Source organism: Strongylocentrotus purpuratus, unplaced genomic scaffold (assembly GCF_000002235.5).
Source record: "Strongylocentrotus purpuratus isolate Spur 01 unplaced genomic scaffold, Spur_5.0 spur5_scaffold_10, whole genome shotgun sequence".
In the NCBI taxonomy this organism is placed as follows: domain Eukaryota; kingdom Metazoa; phylum Echinodermata; class Echinoidea; order Camarodonta; family Strongylocentrotidae; genus Strongylocentrotus; species Strongylocentrotus purpuratus.
In genome coordinates, this window is record NW_022145595.1 from 2,156,886 (window position 1) to 2,174,141 (window position 17,256).

The 17,256-nt window shown below is 38.5% G+C and overlaps 1 protein-coding gene across 1 annotated transcript in view; it reads right to left on the reverse strand.

The window, feature by feature from the left end:
- Positions 1-13,603, reverse strand: part of LOC576884 (neutral ceramidase) — a 31,365-nt gene extending 17,762 nt beyond the window's left edge. Inside the window, exons 1-11 of the mRNA XM_030979071.1 lie at positions 13,385-13,603; positions 12,601-12,750; positions 11,015-11,191; positions 7,996-8,123; positions 6,959-7,036; positions 5,248-5,368; positions 4,594-4,716; positions 3,243-3,329; positions 2,056-2,160; positions 1,605-1,686; positions 997-1,109 (exon numbers count right to left, since the gene is read on the reverse strand). Of these exons, the coding sequence (XP_030834931.1) occupies positions 997-1,109; positions 1,605-1,686; positions 2,056-2,160; positions 3,243-3,329; positions 4,594-4,716; positions 5,248-5,368; positions 6,959-7,036; positions 7,996-8,123; positions 11,015-11,191; positions 12,601-12,750; positions 13,385-13,513 (1,293 nt within the window). The 5' untranslated portion in view covers positions 13,514-13,603. The remainder of the gene's footprint in view (positions 1-996; positions 1,110-1,604; positions 1,687-2,055; positions 2,161-3,242; positions 3,330-4,593; positions 4,717-5,247; positions 5,369-6,958; positions 7,037-7,995; positions 8,124-11,014; positions 11,192-12,600; positions 12,751-13,384) is intronic.
- Between the last annotated feature and the right edge of the window lie 3,653 nt (positions 13,604-17,256).

A 17,256-nucleotide genomic window follows, 5' to 3' on the forward strand; every position in this document is an offset into this window, starting at 1 on the left:
CTTCCTCTTTCTTCTCCTTCCCCTTCTTCTTCTTCATCTTCTTCTCCTTATCTTCTTGTTCTTCTTTTTCTCCTATTTTCTTTCTTCCATTCATTCTTTATAACATATAAACTGCATGACTACGGTAATTCAAATTTTAAATTAAAAAATGTCAACTTTGCTTGGTCATGATATAAAGCTAACCTAGCCCAGGTTAATACAAGCTTTCAGCTTCATTGTACATTACACATTCCTCCTTGTTTACAATTTTTCGGCCACGAATACCATGTTTACACAGTGACTCGGCTCGGGGGTTCAACAAGCGAGCCGTGCTCAACACTGCAATTTTATGTCATGTAAACGTAATCACTGTGATCCGTGAGCCATGTCGAACCCGGCTAGCTACATGTTAGCTAGATAGGTCATTACTCAGCTCTTCTTGTCCTTGCTTGCCTCTGCTTACGATCGGTCTTCCTAGGTAATAATACTCTTTTGGGGGTAGTGAAATTCTACTTACACCATGTACATGTATGCTCATTAGATTGACTGTAGGACCTATGTTCACTATATACCCTGTACGAGAATGGAATTATTTATTTAAGCAACGCTAAATATAGTGCTATCACCACGGCAACTTTTAATTTCCAGTGATCCGCGGGTGTGTCAACTCGCCTTTTTTTGTTTCCGTATAAATACAATCACAGTTGCCCTCTTCGTAGGGTTCGACCCTGCCCGAGCCGAGTCACTGTGTAAACATGGTAATGGTTTTACACCTGCCTGTGCAAAGTTCATTTCAGGCGTTTTCTGTGTAAATTACAACCTGTCAATCAAAGATACCTCAAAACTTTTGAAACTCTGCTCCTGAAGTAGGTCACAAGTTCGATTGCTTTGCTCTTAAAGCAGAACATTCAAATATCCTTGCAGTTTGATTTTTGTACATTAGTATTTGCATTTGCATGTTTACATCATAAACCTTTAATTGCGAGGTTGATTGATTGATTGAAGCTCTGTATTTACCTCTCCTGTAGCCAGAAGGATTGGCTTAGGATGTTGGCAGGCGATGAGCTCGGGTGAGGGTTTCTTTAAAGCATTCCTTACAAGGTTCCAGAACAGGTTGCCCTCTGTGACTCCTAATGGTCAAAGGTCAAAGGTCAAAGAGAAACATATAAAAAGGGCTATTGAATAGTTAGGACCACAGCCAGGTCAGAGAGATAGTTACGTCAAGGGAAAGTGATTCTGATTGGTCAGCTATTTCATGGAGCTCCAAATAGTTCCCTCCCTTAGAGAATAGGGCACTTTCGCAAACACGACGGAAGTAAAGATGAGAGAATTCACTCAACTGACATCACCCTCTACTATGCTCCCGTCTTCATTTGTAACCTGTTTCGGTACCAGGGACAGGGACGTTGATGTGTAGTTTTGATAGATTTTTTTTTTTTCAACTCAAGAATCAAAAGAGAACTGAATAAATAAGAGCCTTTTTTATTACTTTTAGATGTAAGCTTCGATATGTCACATTCTCAAGAAACAAACATATGGACAAATTAATTTTGCACATGCTTAAACATTTACAAAACAGGATAAGAATATGACTAATTTAGTTGTTAACTGTACATCTAATTTACCTTGGGTGAAATCAAAGGCTCCCGGTCCGTCTGTTGTTCCAGCCGCAAAGCTGTAACCCATAGAGGGCTTGCAGGTTTTCCCCTGTAAATAATAAAGAAAATATAATTATTAAGTAAAAATTGAGGTAGTTAATTAAAAAAGATAACAATTTAGGCATAGATTTATTCATTTTACCTGTAATAATAATAATAAAAATGTTACTTATAAAGTGCTTACATGATTAATACATCAATCCAATATTGCATGAGAACTCTTAAACACTGGTAAGTACTTCACAGATAAAATAACTTATTTCATTTGTTCCTAAATTCATACTCCCTGTCATTTGCCCGAAATTAGCAAAGTGTATGGCACAATTACATGTACGTAGCTATAATCATATCATTTGATCAATAAATCTTTGTTATTCTTTCTAAATTCTGGGTTGAGAGCAAGAAATAATTTGTTTACCTTGAAGCTTGAATTGTAATGCACGGTCACATCCGTCATGTTTACATACTGATGGACAAATCCTATAGGACCAGTTAGCATTCGACTAGCAACGCTGTACAACTCCTGAAAAATAAATATTCATCAAGAAATTTTGAAGTATATGAAGGAGTAATGCAATAGCTTAGTGGTACAGCAGAGGTTTCATAACCAGGAGATCACATGTTCGAAACCAAGTCAGTGCGCTCATGCCCTTTAAAGGCAAATCCTCATTACCAAGTCCATCGGAGAGGATTTGAAGCCGTCAGTCCCCTGGTTGCTTACTTACAAGCGTATGCATGTGCATGCTTTCCCAGCAGTCAGGTAGAACAATCAACAAACAAACCATTGTTGTGTTTTGTATTAATGATTCTCAGGTTTGAGTGGTAGTCGCATTAATTGTTGTTTACGATTCCTAGTTATCTTGGGAACCCACTCAATTGTTAGAATAATCCAAGATATCTGGGGATCTTCATTCACCTTCAAGACCCCCCTCTCCCCCTCTCCCTTCTCTCTCTCTCTCTCCTTCTGTATCTATTTATCTATCTATCTTTCTATCTATCTCTCTCTATTTCTTTCTCTCCCTCTCTCTCTCTCTCTCTCACTCTCTCTTTCAATCTCTTTCCATCTTGTTGATCTCATTAATTAAAGGGACTAGGTAACATTGTTCAGATGAGGGAAAATGGTAATTTGAAGATAATTTGAAAATTTGAGTTAAAAAAATAGACCATTATCAATGATAACAATTGGGAAAAACTGATCTGATTGATTCCTTGATTCTCCCAACTATATCATTACAATTTAATTACATTGTAGGTGAATGTAAATACTCACAAAGCAATGGATTGGCTCTATATACCATTCCAGACATTTAAGTGTTGACAGATTTTTAAAAGCCTGTCTTATGTATTATTTTCATGGAAAAACGGTTGGGAAAATTCAAAAATGATTGGGAGAATTAACTGTTAGAGAGTGTCGCACAGTGACACCTTCAAAGAAAACCAAAAATATCTTTTTGGTTTCAGAATTTGTTCAGGATTTTTTGCATGTTAGAGGATTAGTACAGTAAAAGGAATATAATAGGTAACATTTCATACAAAAATTACGCAAATTTTTCATCAACTTTCAACAAAGTTACAGATTTACTTTAATATCTGTTCCTTTCTTACCATTGCTTTCTTATACTGGTTTTCACCAATGATCCTTGTGCTGTCAAACATGTCTTCACCAGGTCCAAAGGCAATGCACATTTCAGTCTGAGCGAGTGAAAAGTCAAAGGAGAAAATATTAAAGTGAAATAATAAATCAGATATTACATGTTCTTGCAGCACATATTCATCACTCACACTCACACTTTGCTTTTTCACGATATATGTCCAATCCTAATGGATCATTCCCAGATCTGAATTCATAATTCACTTCTGTTATTCACAAATCATTAACATTGCAAATTATTTCTGTCAATATTTTAATCATAAATGCCAGGTCATATACTGTACAGTATAGCTCATTATCACACAGGGAGCTCACTGGTAGTAAATTGTAAACTGAAGAAGTCTTCTTAAAATTAAACTAGAAATAAATAAACAAACACAAAATAGGAAAAGGGATAATACCATCTGCCCACATGTACATGTTTAGAAAGTGTCAAGTGAGTAATGAAAATGCTACACAATAAAGCCTTTCCAGAGCACTTGTATAATGAACAACAAAATTGACAGTTCCTTTACACAAGGACAAGTCCCACTTTGTGCATTTTAGAATAATCACTGCCAAAGTGATGGAGGTGCTTAATGAATACTCTTTGTTGGCCCTCTTGAAAAGAATACTTCCACCTGTGTATTATATAGGTACTGCCAGTGCATAAATAAATAGTGATTACATAACTTTCATGAACATATCCAGCAGTCATCTCAATGGGTTTTACAGTTTTGTAAAAACAACCTTATCTCCGAAGTGACTTAAAAATACTATGTCCCTTTTGCAGCCAACATCAAATTCTGTAAAACTTTGCAGGAATTATGAATATGTCATGTATGTCCTATCTGTGAAACTTAAACATTAGCAGTGTCCTAATATTCAAATTATGCAAGGAAACCCGTTTACTTGCTAGACTTCACTGTCAGACACTATTGAGTGACTAACTGGCTTTTTTTCATCTTTGGTAATAACATACATAAAATGAGCTGTAAAGGGTACATGAGCATTTTTCTACATCAATAACCCACTTCTTGTAATGGCAAAATTAAACTGATTGAATCTTTGCGCAGCATAAAGCGTACCATTCGGTACAATGGTCTGAAAAATCAGACTATTACTTACTCGCTCTATAGTTCATAAGTTGATTCGACAACTAATAGTCATTATTTTCCCACTTAAAGATATTTTCAAGCCCCATTTTTTTTAGGGAAGTTCTAAATTAGTATTGTCTTTCAAATGCCGTAGGAATTTAACCTTTTAATTTTTTGGCCTGCAAATGGGACATAGTACCTTTAGAGATCAGGAGTCTTTTTTTTATACCTTTCCACCACAGGTGCTGCTGTTCCTGTCACAAGGCAGTCCAGTGTCGATGCAGCGAGCTCCTTTAGTGTTGGGCGACACATCGCCAAGGTTACTGGAAGCAAACGCGGCTACAAACTTGCCCTGGAGGATAAACGAGACACAGTGGAAAACAATAATAATAACGGTTACATTTATATTGTGCCTGTATCTAAAACAGGGACTGCTCACTTCATGTATATTGTTTTTGTAGTTGTTGTTAATGTTGTTGTTGCTGCTGCTGTTGTTATTGTTGTAGTTGTTTTTGATGTTGTTTGGGTTGTTGTTAATGTTGTTGTTGCTGCTGCTGTTGTTATTGTTGTAGTTGTTTTTGATGTTGTTTGGGTTGTTGTTAATGTTGTTGCTGCTGCTGCTGTTGTTATTGTTGTAGTTGTTTTCAATGTTGTTTGGGTTGTTGTTAATGTTGTTGTTGCTGCTGCTGTTGTTATTGTTGTAGTTGTTTTTGATGTTGTTTGGGTTGTTGTTAATGTTGTTGCTGCTGCTGCTGTTGTTAATGTTGTAGTTGTTTTCAATGTTGTTTGGGTTGTTGTTAATGTTGTTGCTGCTGCTGCTGTTGTTAATGTTGTAGTTGTTTTCAATGTTGTTTGGGTTGTTGTTAATGTCGTTACTGCTCACCTTGCCTGGTAGAGCTCCTGGATTGAAATGTTTCTCCATGAGCTGTGAGGCATATCCCTTGTTGTCGCCACTGATCAGCTTGTTGGTGTTGTTCATGCAGGTTCCATGGACTGCAAACCAACTGTGGTATTAAAGAAGGGATAAATCATATAACGATTTTCAACTTAGCATTCAGCAACTTTACTCTTTAGAAACTGCAATTGAACTAGTGCTATGCTTACAACTTTATGGGTATTGAATATTAACTTTTCTTTTTTAACATGAGAGATATTTTACACTACTACTTATGCTTCATTTATATTTGCCCCGGGCGCAGAACGATAAATTGGTCTGCGATTTTTTGGGTATTGTAGGAGGCTACGGACTACGATGTTTGTGTTTACATACAGTGGATCTACGAGCATCATGCCATTTCTTGTATTGGTCCTCGGGGGGGGGGGGGGGGGGGGGGGCAGGCTGGGGAAATCTGTACAAAGGCTGCTCGGATATTGTACGGAAATCATGCAATTTCAGTGCAGTAGCCGTGCAGCTTCCGCACAGAGGTTGCGGAGAAGGAGCTCTGCCTGTGCAGCCGCCGTGCCGTTTTTGAGCGTCCGAGTCCCCAATATACAAGGAAGAGCTCTGTGTATATACATCATTACACACAACTTTATATTTTTGCTCCTGGTTGCCAATCGCACATTGATAAACTAGAAGTTTAAGATATATATTTATGTAAACATTGTGTTGCGACAACACAATGCCTAAATCAAGCATATGTGAAAAGGGAAGGAAATCCAAGGAGGCCTGATGACGACGAAGAAGCTGACATTAACGAGAAGGTTGTGCAGTTTTTTGAGGACCGACGCTATTTCTACGACATCGCCATGAATGTTGGGCCAACAAGAAGCTTTAGGATGCGGAGCTGAAGGCGTTTGCAGAGACTATCGGCTGGGACCATTTTTTTGTACAAATGAAAAATGAACCAAAAAAATTGCACTCCAAATTTGGTTTCAAATATTGTGCAAAAATATTTATTTCTTCACGGTTGTGCAATGCCACCTATGACATGTCTACTGGCTACAGACTTACAATTTTTTTACAAAGTTGTATAACTTCCCCCGAAATAAAGTCGTAGAGGCGGCGGAGCCCGTGAATCCGTACGAAAATCTCACGGCCGCCTCCTGCCTCTGTACGTACACAAAAGGGGATACAATAAATAAAACCTAAACCTTAATGTCCTTTCAAACCTGAGTTTATTTGTTCCGCATATACATCAAAGTAATTCAGATTCATACAGACTATAGAGTAAAAAAAAATCATTAGGGTAGATAACTTAAATGAAGTTTAATGTATGGTAAATAGCAAGGTGTTTTGAGAGCAATGTAGATATGACAAGACAATATAAAAAGAACAAAAAAATGTAAAATGTGAGGATCCTATAAAAAAAGCAAACCTTTTACAAGATCAGGCTTCTGTGAAGAGTAGTATTATAAAGTCTGATTATTTAGTAAGAGGAGAATCAGTGAAGTAGTACCAAATTTAAGAAATGTACAAGGAGAAAAAACCTCCAAGTAAGGAAGGAGAGAAAAGAAGAAGAAGGAGAAGAAGAAGTAGAAGAAGAAAAGGAGAAAAAAAAATAGTAGTTAAAGAAGAAGATGAAATATTATGAAAGGGAGGTATAAGTAGAACATCAATAGAAAAGATAATGGCAAGACAGTGTATATCTTACTTGATCATTCCTATGTCTGCCCCATTTGTATCCACCAGTTTTAGAACTGTCATCAGTTTGTCCACGTTGTACTTATATCTGAATAGAGGGGGTAAATATCACACTGAATATTAATTATCTGTAAGTATCTACAGTACAGAGGTATATGCAAACAAGGATGATTTCTATCCATTCCATTAAAAGGGCTATAATATTAAAGATACAAAGTATAAGAGCAGAGTATAACATAATCCTGGAAATATAAATTGCGACCTGATATTGTTGTTTGGGCAGACTCAGTCAAGTACTTTAAAGATATAATAGCATAATTTTTTTTTTATATGAGAGCAGTTTTCCATAAGGAACAGTCCAAACAGCATTTTAAAAATGTGTATTCCAATAATTATCATTTGACTCTGATTAGAAGGGAAAACACAATATTCAGTAAAAAAAATAGAACAAGACTAGCTTTGACAAGACACCCGCATTATTTATGCAAATTACATTTAAGTTTGCAAGCTTAAATTATTTATAACATTGTGTTTCTACAGGAGACCCAGAAAGTATGTTTTGCTGTTGGAGTGGACTGTTGTTGAAATTAGAATCAATTTAAAATTATTTCACATTCACAATACTGTACATTGTAATAAAGAATTGCCCTTCCTTTATATCTAGTTTTAAAAAAAAATTAAAAATAATCTTATTAAATCATACACCCTCCAAGTCTGTAAAGCGGTACTTGCCTTGTCTTCTCTTTCTTCCTTTTGAACCACTTTTATGTATATTTAATTACTTATAGTTTAGGGACAAGCCTTTGATAGGCCTTTGGTCTTTGTTTGTCCCCCCACATTTTGATACTTCTGTTCGGTTGTGTTATTTGTTGGAATTGTCTTTGTCTTGTGTATGTTTTTTGTTGTGATTTTTATCAAATGTGCACATAAAAATGAATTGAATTGAATCATAGCCTATACATGTACATGTATGTTCTACATGAATTCTTGGAACCTTGTGAGTAGGGGAACTGGTATGAATCTCAGACTATTATCAGTAAGACAAACCTTGCTTGCTCCTCTTTAGGGTTGTTCTCATAGGCTGTCGGACTGCGGTTGATATTAGAATCAAGGAGTATGCCCTCATTATGATAGATGTTGCCTGGAACCATGCTCTCGTGTGCACTCTCTATACTCTGAAACAGAAGGTAAAATAACATCAACAGAACTGTCAATACATTTAAAGAGAAGAAGGTTAAGTTCTGGGAATAGGTGAAAAATAATTGGTGAGTGTTATCATTGTATAATATGCAAGTGTGGAAGAACATCACAGTAAAAATGTTCCTTGAAAAGCATGGCTCTTCAAATGCCTTAATATTCTAAATATGGCATGTAACATCATAAAAGTCTGGACAAATTTTTATGTCACACGTTCGTGTAGTCCAATATACATCTTTTTGTGTACAGTGCATGCTAGATGATCAACCTTTTCGGATCGATTCCACAACGTTTCTTTCATGCAATCACATGACCAGAACTCAACTTTATCTTTAATAAAGAAAGACCTCACAAAACATTTTGACTAATGCAAGTTTAACTCTTTATAATTATGCCACATGCATAATCTCACAGAGCCACATAGTATTTATTGTGGGATAGATATACCGAAGATTTCAAGATTATTTAACTGTTTGAAGTGCAAGATTAATCTATATTGGTGTTAAACAGATTGTCATGGAGGTACCCAAGACTGGAATTGGTAATATTGCCACTGTGTTGCACAAAGCAGTCCTTCTCTATTTGTTCTCCAATGGGAAGGGATCTCACAGGAGATGTCACAGTGTTGTCAATTTTTGTTTGATTGACTGCAAATTTAAACATTCATATTTTCAATCAGAATTCGCTTAAAGATAGAAAAACTTTCACTGATCAGTTCCTCTCATTTTTCTGCTTCTATTATTAAAAACAATTAAAAATCAGTGTGGACTTCCACTTGAAGGGAAAAGCTTTTCTGCCATCTTATTAAAAGACGGTGAAGACACACGAACAAAGATACATGTATGCAATTGAAGTCCATTATCCATTATAAAAATATGCTACTTCTTAAAGAATATCATACCGGTACACAAAGTAAACTAATTTTGTTACGAGGAAGTATCGGTTTCACCACATTTATCAAATGTATGATTAGCGTACTCAATGTTGGAAGGTGTGCCATGCTCCTGAAGAAGGCATGCATGATTCCATTGATATTATAGGCCTCTCCCCAAGCCTTGTGGTCATCAGTCTCCACAACTTTAACTCCTAGTCATATCATTCTGCCGCTATGAAATGAAACAACGATTTTCCACAATCTTCCAATTTGCATTTTGGACAGGTCTTTCTTAAAGGGATCCGGTAACTTTGTCTCAGATTCTGAAACAAAATTCTGGATTTAGCTCATGCTGCAATGATAATTATAAACCTTTAGCTCAGTCAGGATCTCCATGAATTTTACTAGCTGATCGCCTATCTGATTATCAAGATATTTATGATTGGAAATCAAAACCAAATTTTGCGTTTACCAAACGGTTTTCATAACACTACAGTCTAATTGGGGAAAATGAGTATGGTAAAAGCGGTCACTCCAAGATTTTTTCTTTTTTCTAGGCACTTCTTGATCATTTTGAAGCACAATTTTTTTAGGGCTTCAATATTACACCATATCACAGACACTGGTAGCACGTAATGTAATATTAATAATAATAATAATAATAATAATGTCAATTTATATAGCGCGCATATCCATTCTAAAAGACTGCTCAAGGCGCTCTTGTACAACATCAAAATAATTATACAATATTAAAACTACAACATAATTATACACTATACAAACTACGACATAATTTTACAATATTAAAACTACGACATAAACAAATGGTACTTAAGTTTCTTCTTAAATGTTTCGACTGATGATGATTGTCTTATTTCTAGTGGTAAAGTGTTCCATAGTTTGGGTGCAACGTTAGCAAAAGCCCTGTCCCCCCATTTGTTATTGGTTTTGGGTGTACATAACTGGAGCTGTGAACCTGAACGTAAATTCCGTTGTGGGGTGTAAGGCCGTACATCTCATATTTAACATTGTTAAACGATGCCTTTAATGACAAGTTTTTTTTTTTTCAAATGTGAATGAAAGTTTAGATAACCTTAAGCCTCAACAAGATGGTATTGTACATATTTACCATCTCATCTAAACGATGTGGTTTTACCTCTTTGTGATAAAATTTGTATTTTCAAGAATTATGAAGTACGGTTCTGGACGTCTGTTCTATTCTGCGTTCTGTTTTTGCGCCACTCCATTTTGCCAAGTCATGGGAATACATTTAGCTGAATTAAAGTGTGCCAATCACCTGAAAACATAATTTGTGTACAGCTAGAATGTATTAAATCAACCTAATTTGGCATTCTGTGTGTTAAAAGGTAACTAGTATGAAGAAAATAAAGAGTAACAAAAATATTGTCTGCAGAACCTGAGCTAAACTCGGGTTCCGTGCCAGCCTATTCTACTGCATCAAGTGCTCTACTATATGTATGTACAGTAGTTTCTTTTTTGTCTAGTGTATTTGAAGTTTCACTTTCTATCTCTAATATAGATTTTTAAGTTCAAGATCTACTTAATTGTAGTATGGTGACCTAATATTTCCCTAGCATACAAAGCTGCAAAACATATCCTGCTGATTGGTACACTTTGAGTAGGGCGTTTCATTCATTGCAATGCGTCCCTTACACATGCTATGTATGTCCTTTTCCATATTTCCAATCATCAATATCTTGATAATCAGATAGGCAATCAGCTTGTAAAATTGCATTGCAGCATGAGCTAAATTTGGGATTTTGTTTCAGAATCTTAGAAAAAGTTACCAGATCCTTTTAACCATTATTTATTACTAACTACATGTATTAGGAATTTTGCGTTTCAGACCTGTCTTTTTGTGCCACTACATTTTGTAAACCCATTGCCTACGGGAACCGGGTGTCCCTGTGTAAAGCCAATGGGAATGAGAGAATTCAGTAGTCAACAGGTTAAGCTCCCTTATTCATCATTCACCTTGACAATGCCTGCAACCATGACTTCAAAGGTTTCTTTGATGAATCCTAGAGAGGTTACATCAAAGAGAACAAACTGCAGGAATCCAGCTGTTCCAGAATGACTGTGGGTTCCACTGATAGCCACGTTGGTTTCGTTGTAAAGGCCTCCATATGCGGTCTTCAATCTTGAGATCACCTTGATGAAGTAGTTTAGACCAAAAGGAAGAAATAGAGAAAATCATTGAGTATTTTAATTATTTGATGGTTATTTATGGCATTCTATCTAGCTACTGGTCCATTATTGTTGATTTGTAAACAAAACTTTAACAAAATAATAACAATGAATCATCATTAAAAAGAAAATTAAGAAAAAATCCATTGGTTTAAGAATAGCCACGTGTCCTGCTGATCAATAGCCACTTTGGTTTCATTATAAAGGACTCTCTATATTCTCTTTGACAGGGAAAACATACACGGTGGCTCGGGCGAATTAGCCCCCGAAATGTCCAAAAGAGCCCCCAAAACTTGCATAGAGTTCAATGCAAAACAAATTAAAGAGTGTTATTTTCATGCAAGCAAGCTTGAAAAGTATCCACTGAAATTTGTTAATTAATTTTTTCCCTGCTCTTTGATCTAGCGTAGTTCAACGAGATAGAAAAAAGAGAAATCATATACATGTATTTGAGGTTTTTAATAATGGTCCATGTTTGACGTTATAACCTCATTAGTGGCATTGCTGCAGATTTAAAACAACAACCAACAATAAATATATAATCATGGAGAACAAACTGCAGGAATTCAGCTGTGTGTTCCACATGCAGGTGGCCATGTTGGTATTTATTGTGAAGGCCTCCATACTTGACCAATCTTGAGATCATCTTTATGAAAATGATCTGATTCATTAAGGATCAAAGGGCAATGCTTTAATTAATATCTTTGAAGTTGTAAGTTCTTTAAAATTTACCCTTTACCATTTTATACACACATATGTGCAACTATATAAACAAATTAACAAACTAATAAAAAGGAATGTTCATATTTTGGGGTTTGGGGGTCTTAATTTCAGGTTTTGGGGCTGTAAAGGATTGCAGGGATTGCCCAGTGAAAATCTCAAAGCTTGTAAAAGGGCCTAAACTTAATAAATTAATACAAAGAACATGTAATTGGATTGTTACTATAAAGGCATACAACTTAACGTTGGTGAAGTACAGTTAATCTTGAGTATACTGACGCAACCGAAACAGAAACAGATAGAATGATTTATGGATTCCCAACCACTCATTTCAAGCATCAAGAATAAAGAATAGGAAATGAAAACAAAACCCCAAAAAGGATAATTCTCTCTTCCTGTTTATAATACAGGATATTTATAGGTATGTTCTACATGTACGCAGGGCATGTATGGTCGTTTAATTGCATGGTACTGTCCGCTCCAGCCTCCGTACTCTATATTCTCTCTCTCTCTCACTCTCTCTCTCTTTCTCTCTCTCCCTCTCTTTCTCTCTCTCTCTCTCTATCTTTCTCTCTCCCTCTCTCTCTCTCTCTTTCTCTCTCTTTCTCTCTCTCTCTCTCTCTGCCCAGCTTATTTTATACAAGCATAATTACCTCTAAAGTAACGCCTTGGTCCTGCATGCCAGCATCAATGCTCACAAAGACAAAGCGTTTCTCCCCCTTGCTGTCGGCAATCACAAACGCCCTGCTGAACTGGCGTATAGAAATCCCACCTGCAGTCTGCGATGGGTTAGCATAGCCCATCTTTAACAAAATGCAAATCAAGAACTTGAAAGAAGAAACACACATGAAAATTTCACAAAATACGAATATGAATTGAATTGAATCGATTGTCCATACAAATAGAAATTCGTTGTTCACTGGTACAGGTGTGTTACAAACAACGTACACACAATTATAAAACATAACACCAATTAATGGCGTTACATCCAACAATACGAGCGACGTTCCACATCCAGGGCCCATGCAGGCACCTCGCAATTCAAACGTAAATATATTATAGATCTACGTATAGCCATAGGGAACATGGAAATAGTCTGTATCAGAAAAGCATGAATGATGATGAGTACAATGTGATTGCTTGCCTAGGATTAGGAAATGGAGAAAAGCAATACAGTAATATATAGACCTACTTGCCCTCGTTTTACCCAATACTGTTGTAAATATGAGTCGAGTGACTCAAATCCGCCACAAATGAACGTCTGAAGCGGAATTTAATATTAATTTATTTACATAACACTTCACTGATCATGATCATCCCACTTTTCAGTCATGTTTTTGTCAGTTAATGCTGACCGACTTTGAGTTTGAAGTTACTCAAATAGACTAGATCTAGTCTATCATAAATCATTCACAATTCACAATTGATCTAATTTACCAAGTTTGCATCTGCAGCAGGACCAGTAATATCTGCAATTCCAGCCCCCAGTATGTAATTTGCGTCTTGGGAGAGAGAGCCACTGACAAAACAAACCATCACCAGAATAAAAAACAATGTAGACGACATGATTTTGTTGTAGTTTTTACAACTGGACTCGAGCAATAACAAAGGTAATGCAATATCAACGACCGTCGAGTAGTATACTGGGCCTGGTAGAACTAGAGGTCATGTGATAGTATGAGCGATCACGTGCTTCTGTTTACAATAAGTGCTCGTAGTCGTGCTACTACTAGTTTGCAGGCCCAAATCTTGTCAATTGTCTGCGCTGTGAGACTATGCTGATTTTACGTTGTACAACACACACATTATAAGCTTTATTCTTAAAATGCTCTAAAAAATCTAAAGACTGACAGGGGTAGACCTTTTTTAAGTCGCAGGAATTATGGTACTGTCACATTAGAGTTTGCGCATGCAGTCTATGCACGAACTTCAAAGGTGAAGCTAGCTATTCGAATTGGTGCGTGAAAAGATCAGGGGGGGGGGGGCACCAACATTAAAGGGCACACTCTGGAAGAAAAAAAAATGGGTACTGCCTCCGATCCGGGACTCGATCCCTCCAATTTAGATTACGCTCCGCTGCCCCTGATCCCTTGATCCTTATAATCCACCCGGTTGCATGACCACCTTTAATTATCTGTTTAATTGAAGAAGTTACTGTTGACTTATTGAGAACTTCGAAACATCGCAAACTGACATTTTCATCGGGGGGGGGGGGGGGGGGGGGTGAAGCCTCTTTTGCCGGTTACACAATTTGGCGAGCGAGCGAAACTTTGAGCATATATGTACTTATGTTATGATTGAGGCCTTAAACTTAAGATTCGAATAATAGTTATAACGTATGAAACAATCATGAGAGAGCACACAATATTATGAAATGAAAAGGAAAATACAGGATTTATTAAACCTTCACATAGTACAAGTAACTGCATGTTAATATTATGTAGGAACCTTAGATACTGATACAAACATCTATTTCAATTACCTTCCAGTTGTCTTTTAATGGAGTATATAAATAATGCAGTTTTGCTCGGCTGAATTAAGCTATCCGTGATGACATGTATAGCACACAGACGCGGTTCCGGGTTTTCTTGGGGGGCGGGGGGGGGGGGGCAAATTTGAAATTATGCGAGCCAAATATTGGTATTAAATGGTGATACCGGCAGTGGCAAAAACGTTGGTGGGGGGGGGGGGGGGTAGACAACAACAAAATCCCCATCACCCCACTCTTACATGCAGGCCCCGCTGAACATTTTTCGACGGGGGTCAAGGGATGGAGCCCCAGAAGCTCAGGGGCTTTATACATTAAATTACCGTCAGATGAGCATATTTTGATATCTTATTTGTGACACTGGCAGGTCACGAATTGATAGGGGTCCAAGGGGCGAAGCCCCCGGAAGCTCAGGGGTTTTGGGCAATAAATTACGGTCATATGAGCATTTTTTGATAGTTTGTGACACTGGCAGGACACAAATCGGTGTTGGGTCCAGGGGCGGAGCCCCCAGGAGGTCAGGGTTGTATACATTACATTATCGTCATATGAGCATATTTCATATCTTTTTTGCGACACTGGCAGGTCGCAAATTGGCATGGGTCCAGGAGGAGGAGCCCCCGGAAGCTCAGGGGTTTTGGGCAATAAATTAGGGTCAGATGTGCGTATTTTGATACCTTATTTGTGACACTGGGAGGTCATAAATTGGCGCAGGGTCCACCGGTCCAGCGGGCGGACCCCCGGAAGCTCAGGGGTTTTGGTAATAAATTATCGTCAGATGAGCTTTTGTGATACTGGCAGGTCACGAATTAGCGTGGGGTCGAGGGGCAGAGCCCGCGGAAGCTAAGGGGTTTGGGCAATAAATTAGGGTCAGATGTGCGTATTTTGATACATTATTTGTGACACTGGGAGGTCATGAATTGGCGCAGGGTCCACCGGTCCAGCGGGCGGAACCCCCGGAAGCTCAGGGGTTTTGGGTAATAAATTATCGTCAGATGAGCTTTTGTGATACTGGCAGGTCACGAATTAGCGTGGGGTCGAGGGGCAGAGCCCGCGGAAGCTAAGGGGTTTTGGGCAATAAATTAGGGTCAGATGAGCATCCAGGGCCCGCCTTAGGGCCATTGGTTGGGTTCGGGGGGGGGGGGGGGGGCAGAGCCCCGGAAGCCCAGAGCTTTAGGAATTTAATTACGTCAGATGAGCATTATTATACCTTATTTGTGACACTGGCAGGTCATTAATTGGCGTGGGGACCAGGGGGCGGAGCCCCTTGAAGCTCAGGCCCTTAGGCATTTTATAACGGTCAGACAGGCATGCAGAGGCCCGCCTTAGGGCCCCTGGTGGGGTCGAGGGGGTGGAGCCCCTGAAACTTACGGAATTTAGGAATTTAATTACGGTCAGATGAACATATTTTGATACTTATTTGTGACATCGGCAGTCACGAATTGATGTGGGGTCCAGGGGGCGAAACCCTCGGAAGCTCAGGGGTTCTCAGCTATAAATTCCGGTCAGATACCCCCAACCAACCCCCCCCCCCCCTCTTTGGTATTTTTTTTTTTTTTTTTTAAATACAAAAAATAAAAATAAAAAATAAAAAATTATACCAATGGCTGACCCAAAAAGGTGACCTTACTAAACACGTGATTTTTTTTTTTATTAGGGGGGGGGGGAGGTTTCAAGGACCAAAAAAAATATTTGTTCATACAACAACACCCCCCCCCCCACTACCCCCACCCCCCCCCCCCCCCCCCCCCCCCCCACCCCACCACCCCCCCCCCCCCCCCCCCCCCCCCCCCCTGAGCGACTTTTCGGCCGGCGCGATTTTCAAATTTTCGGGAGCAAAAGAAAAGAAAAAAAATAGTGCACACTACCCCCCAGCGTATAGGTCCAGCGTATAGCGGCCTAGTGAGATTCTGCTATATTTCCTTCTAGCCATATTTCTAAATTTCCAGGGGACTTGTCTCCCGATCGGGCCCAAGATCGCCGCCCCTATCCATGATTACTACCAACAGTGTTTTCAAATACAAGGACAAGCGAGTTGGCACGAGCTGATGCCAAATGAAGGGAGTTTTGAAGCGGTCCCTCTATCGTTAATTCAAAATTTGGCTGTAGAGTATATAGCTTCTGAAGGCATCCAAAATAATGTGCCCTTTTCAAATTTCTCACCAAAGAGTGGTGTCCTTTGTAGCGCAGGGGCTGTTTTTAACGTTTAACTTCAAATCTGCGGCTCGGGATTTTTTGCGATGGGCCCCCTATTTAATAACGTCGTCTCCCAAGCCTTCTGGAATGACCCCCAATCTCCCGATTACAATTCTGGTCCTCTTTGTAGGGGCCGGGCGTGGCTTTATCATAATCATGAGTGCTACATGAACCTGGGTAAATATTTTATACTGGATTACGACCGAGATTGCACTGATGATAGGATTATCATCCCTAATACCCTTGCAGCTCACTTCCGCCCCTCCTCCTTATTCCCTTATCCATCGTTACCATCACTGCCAGTTACATATGGCCGGCTCCCTCTGTAACTTTTCCCTTTCTAATCCGGCTTCTCTCTTCTTTTTGTCTTTTTTTTTTCTCTCTCTCTCTCTTTCTTTTCTCTTCTCCTTTCTTTTTTCTCTTCTTTCCTTCCTCTTTTTTTTTTTGCGCCGCCAATAGGGGGCTGCGGCCGTTTCGGCCCCCCTTGATCCGCCACTGAATTTAGAACTTAATTCTGTCAAAACGAAAGAGCTTCAATTAAAATGTCTTTTTGTGGGAAAATAACGACGATTAGTTGTCAAATCGACATATTTCAAATTCAATCACTTAAGTAAATAGTCTGATT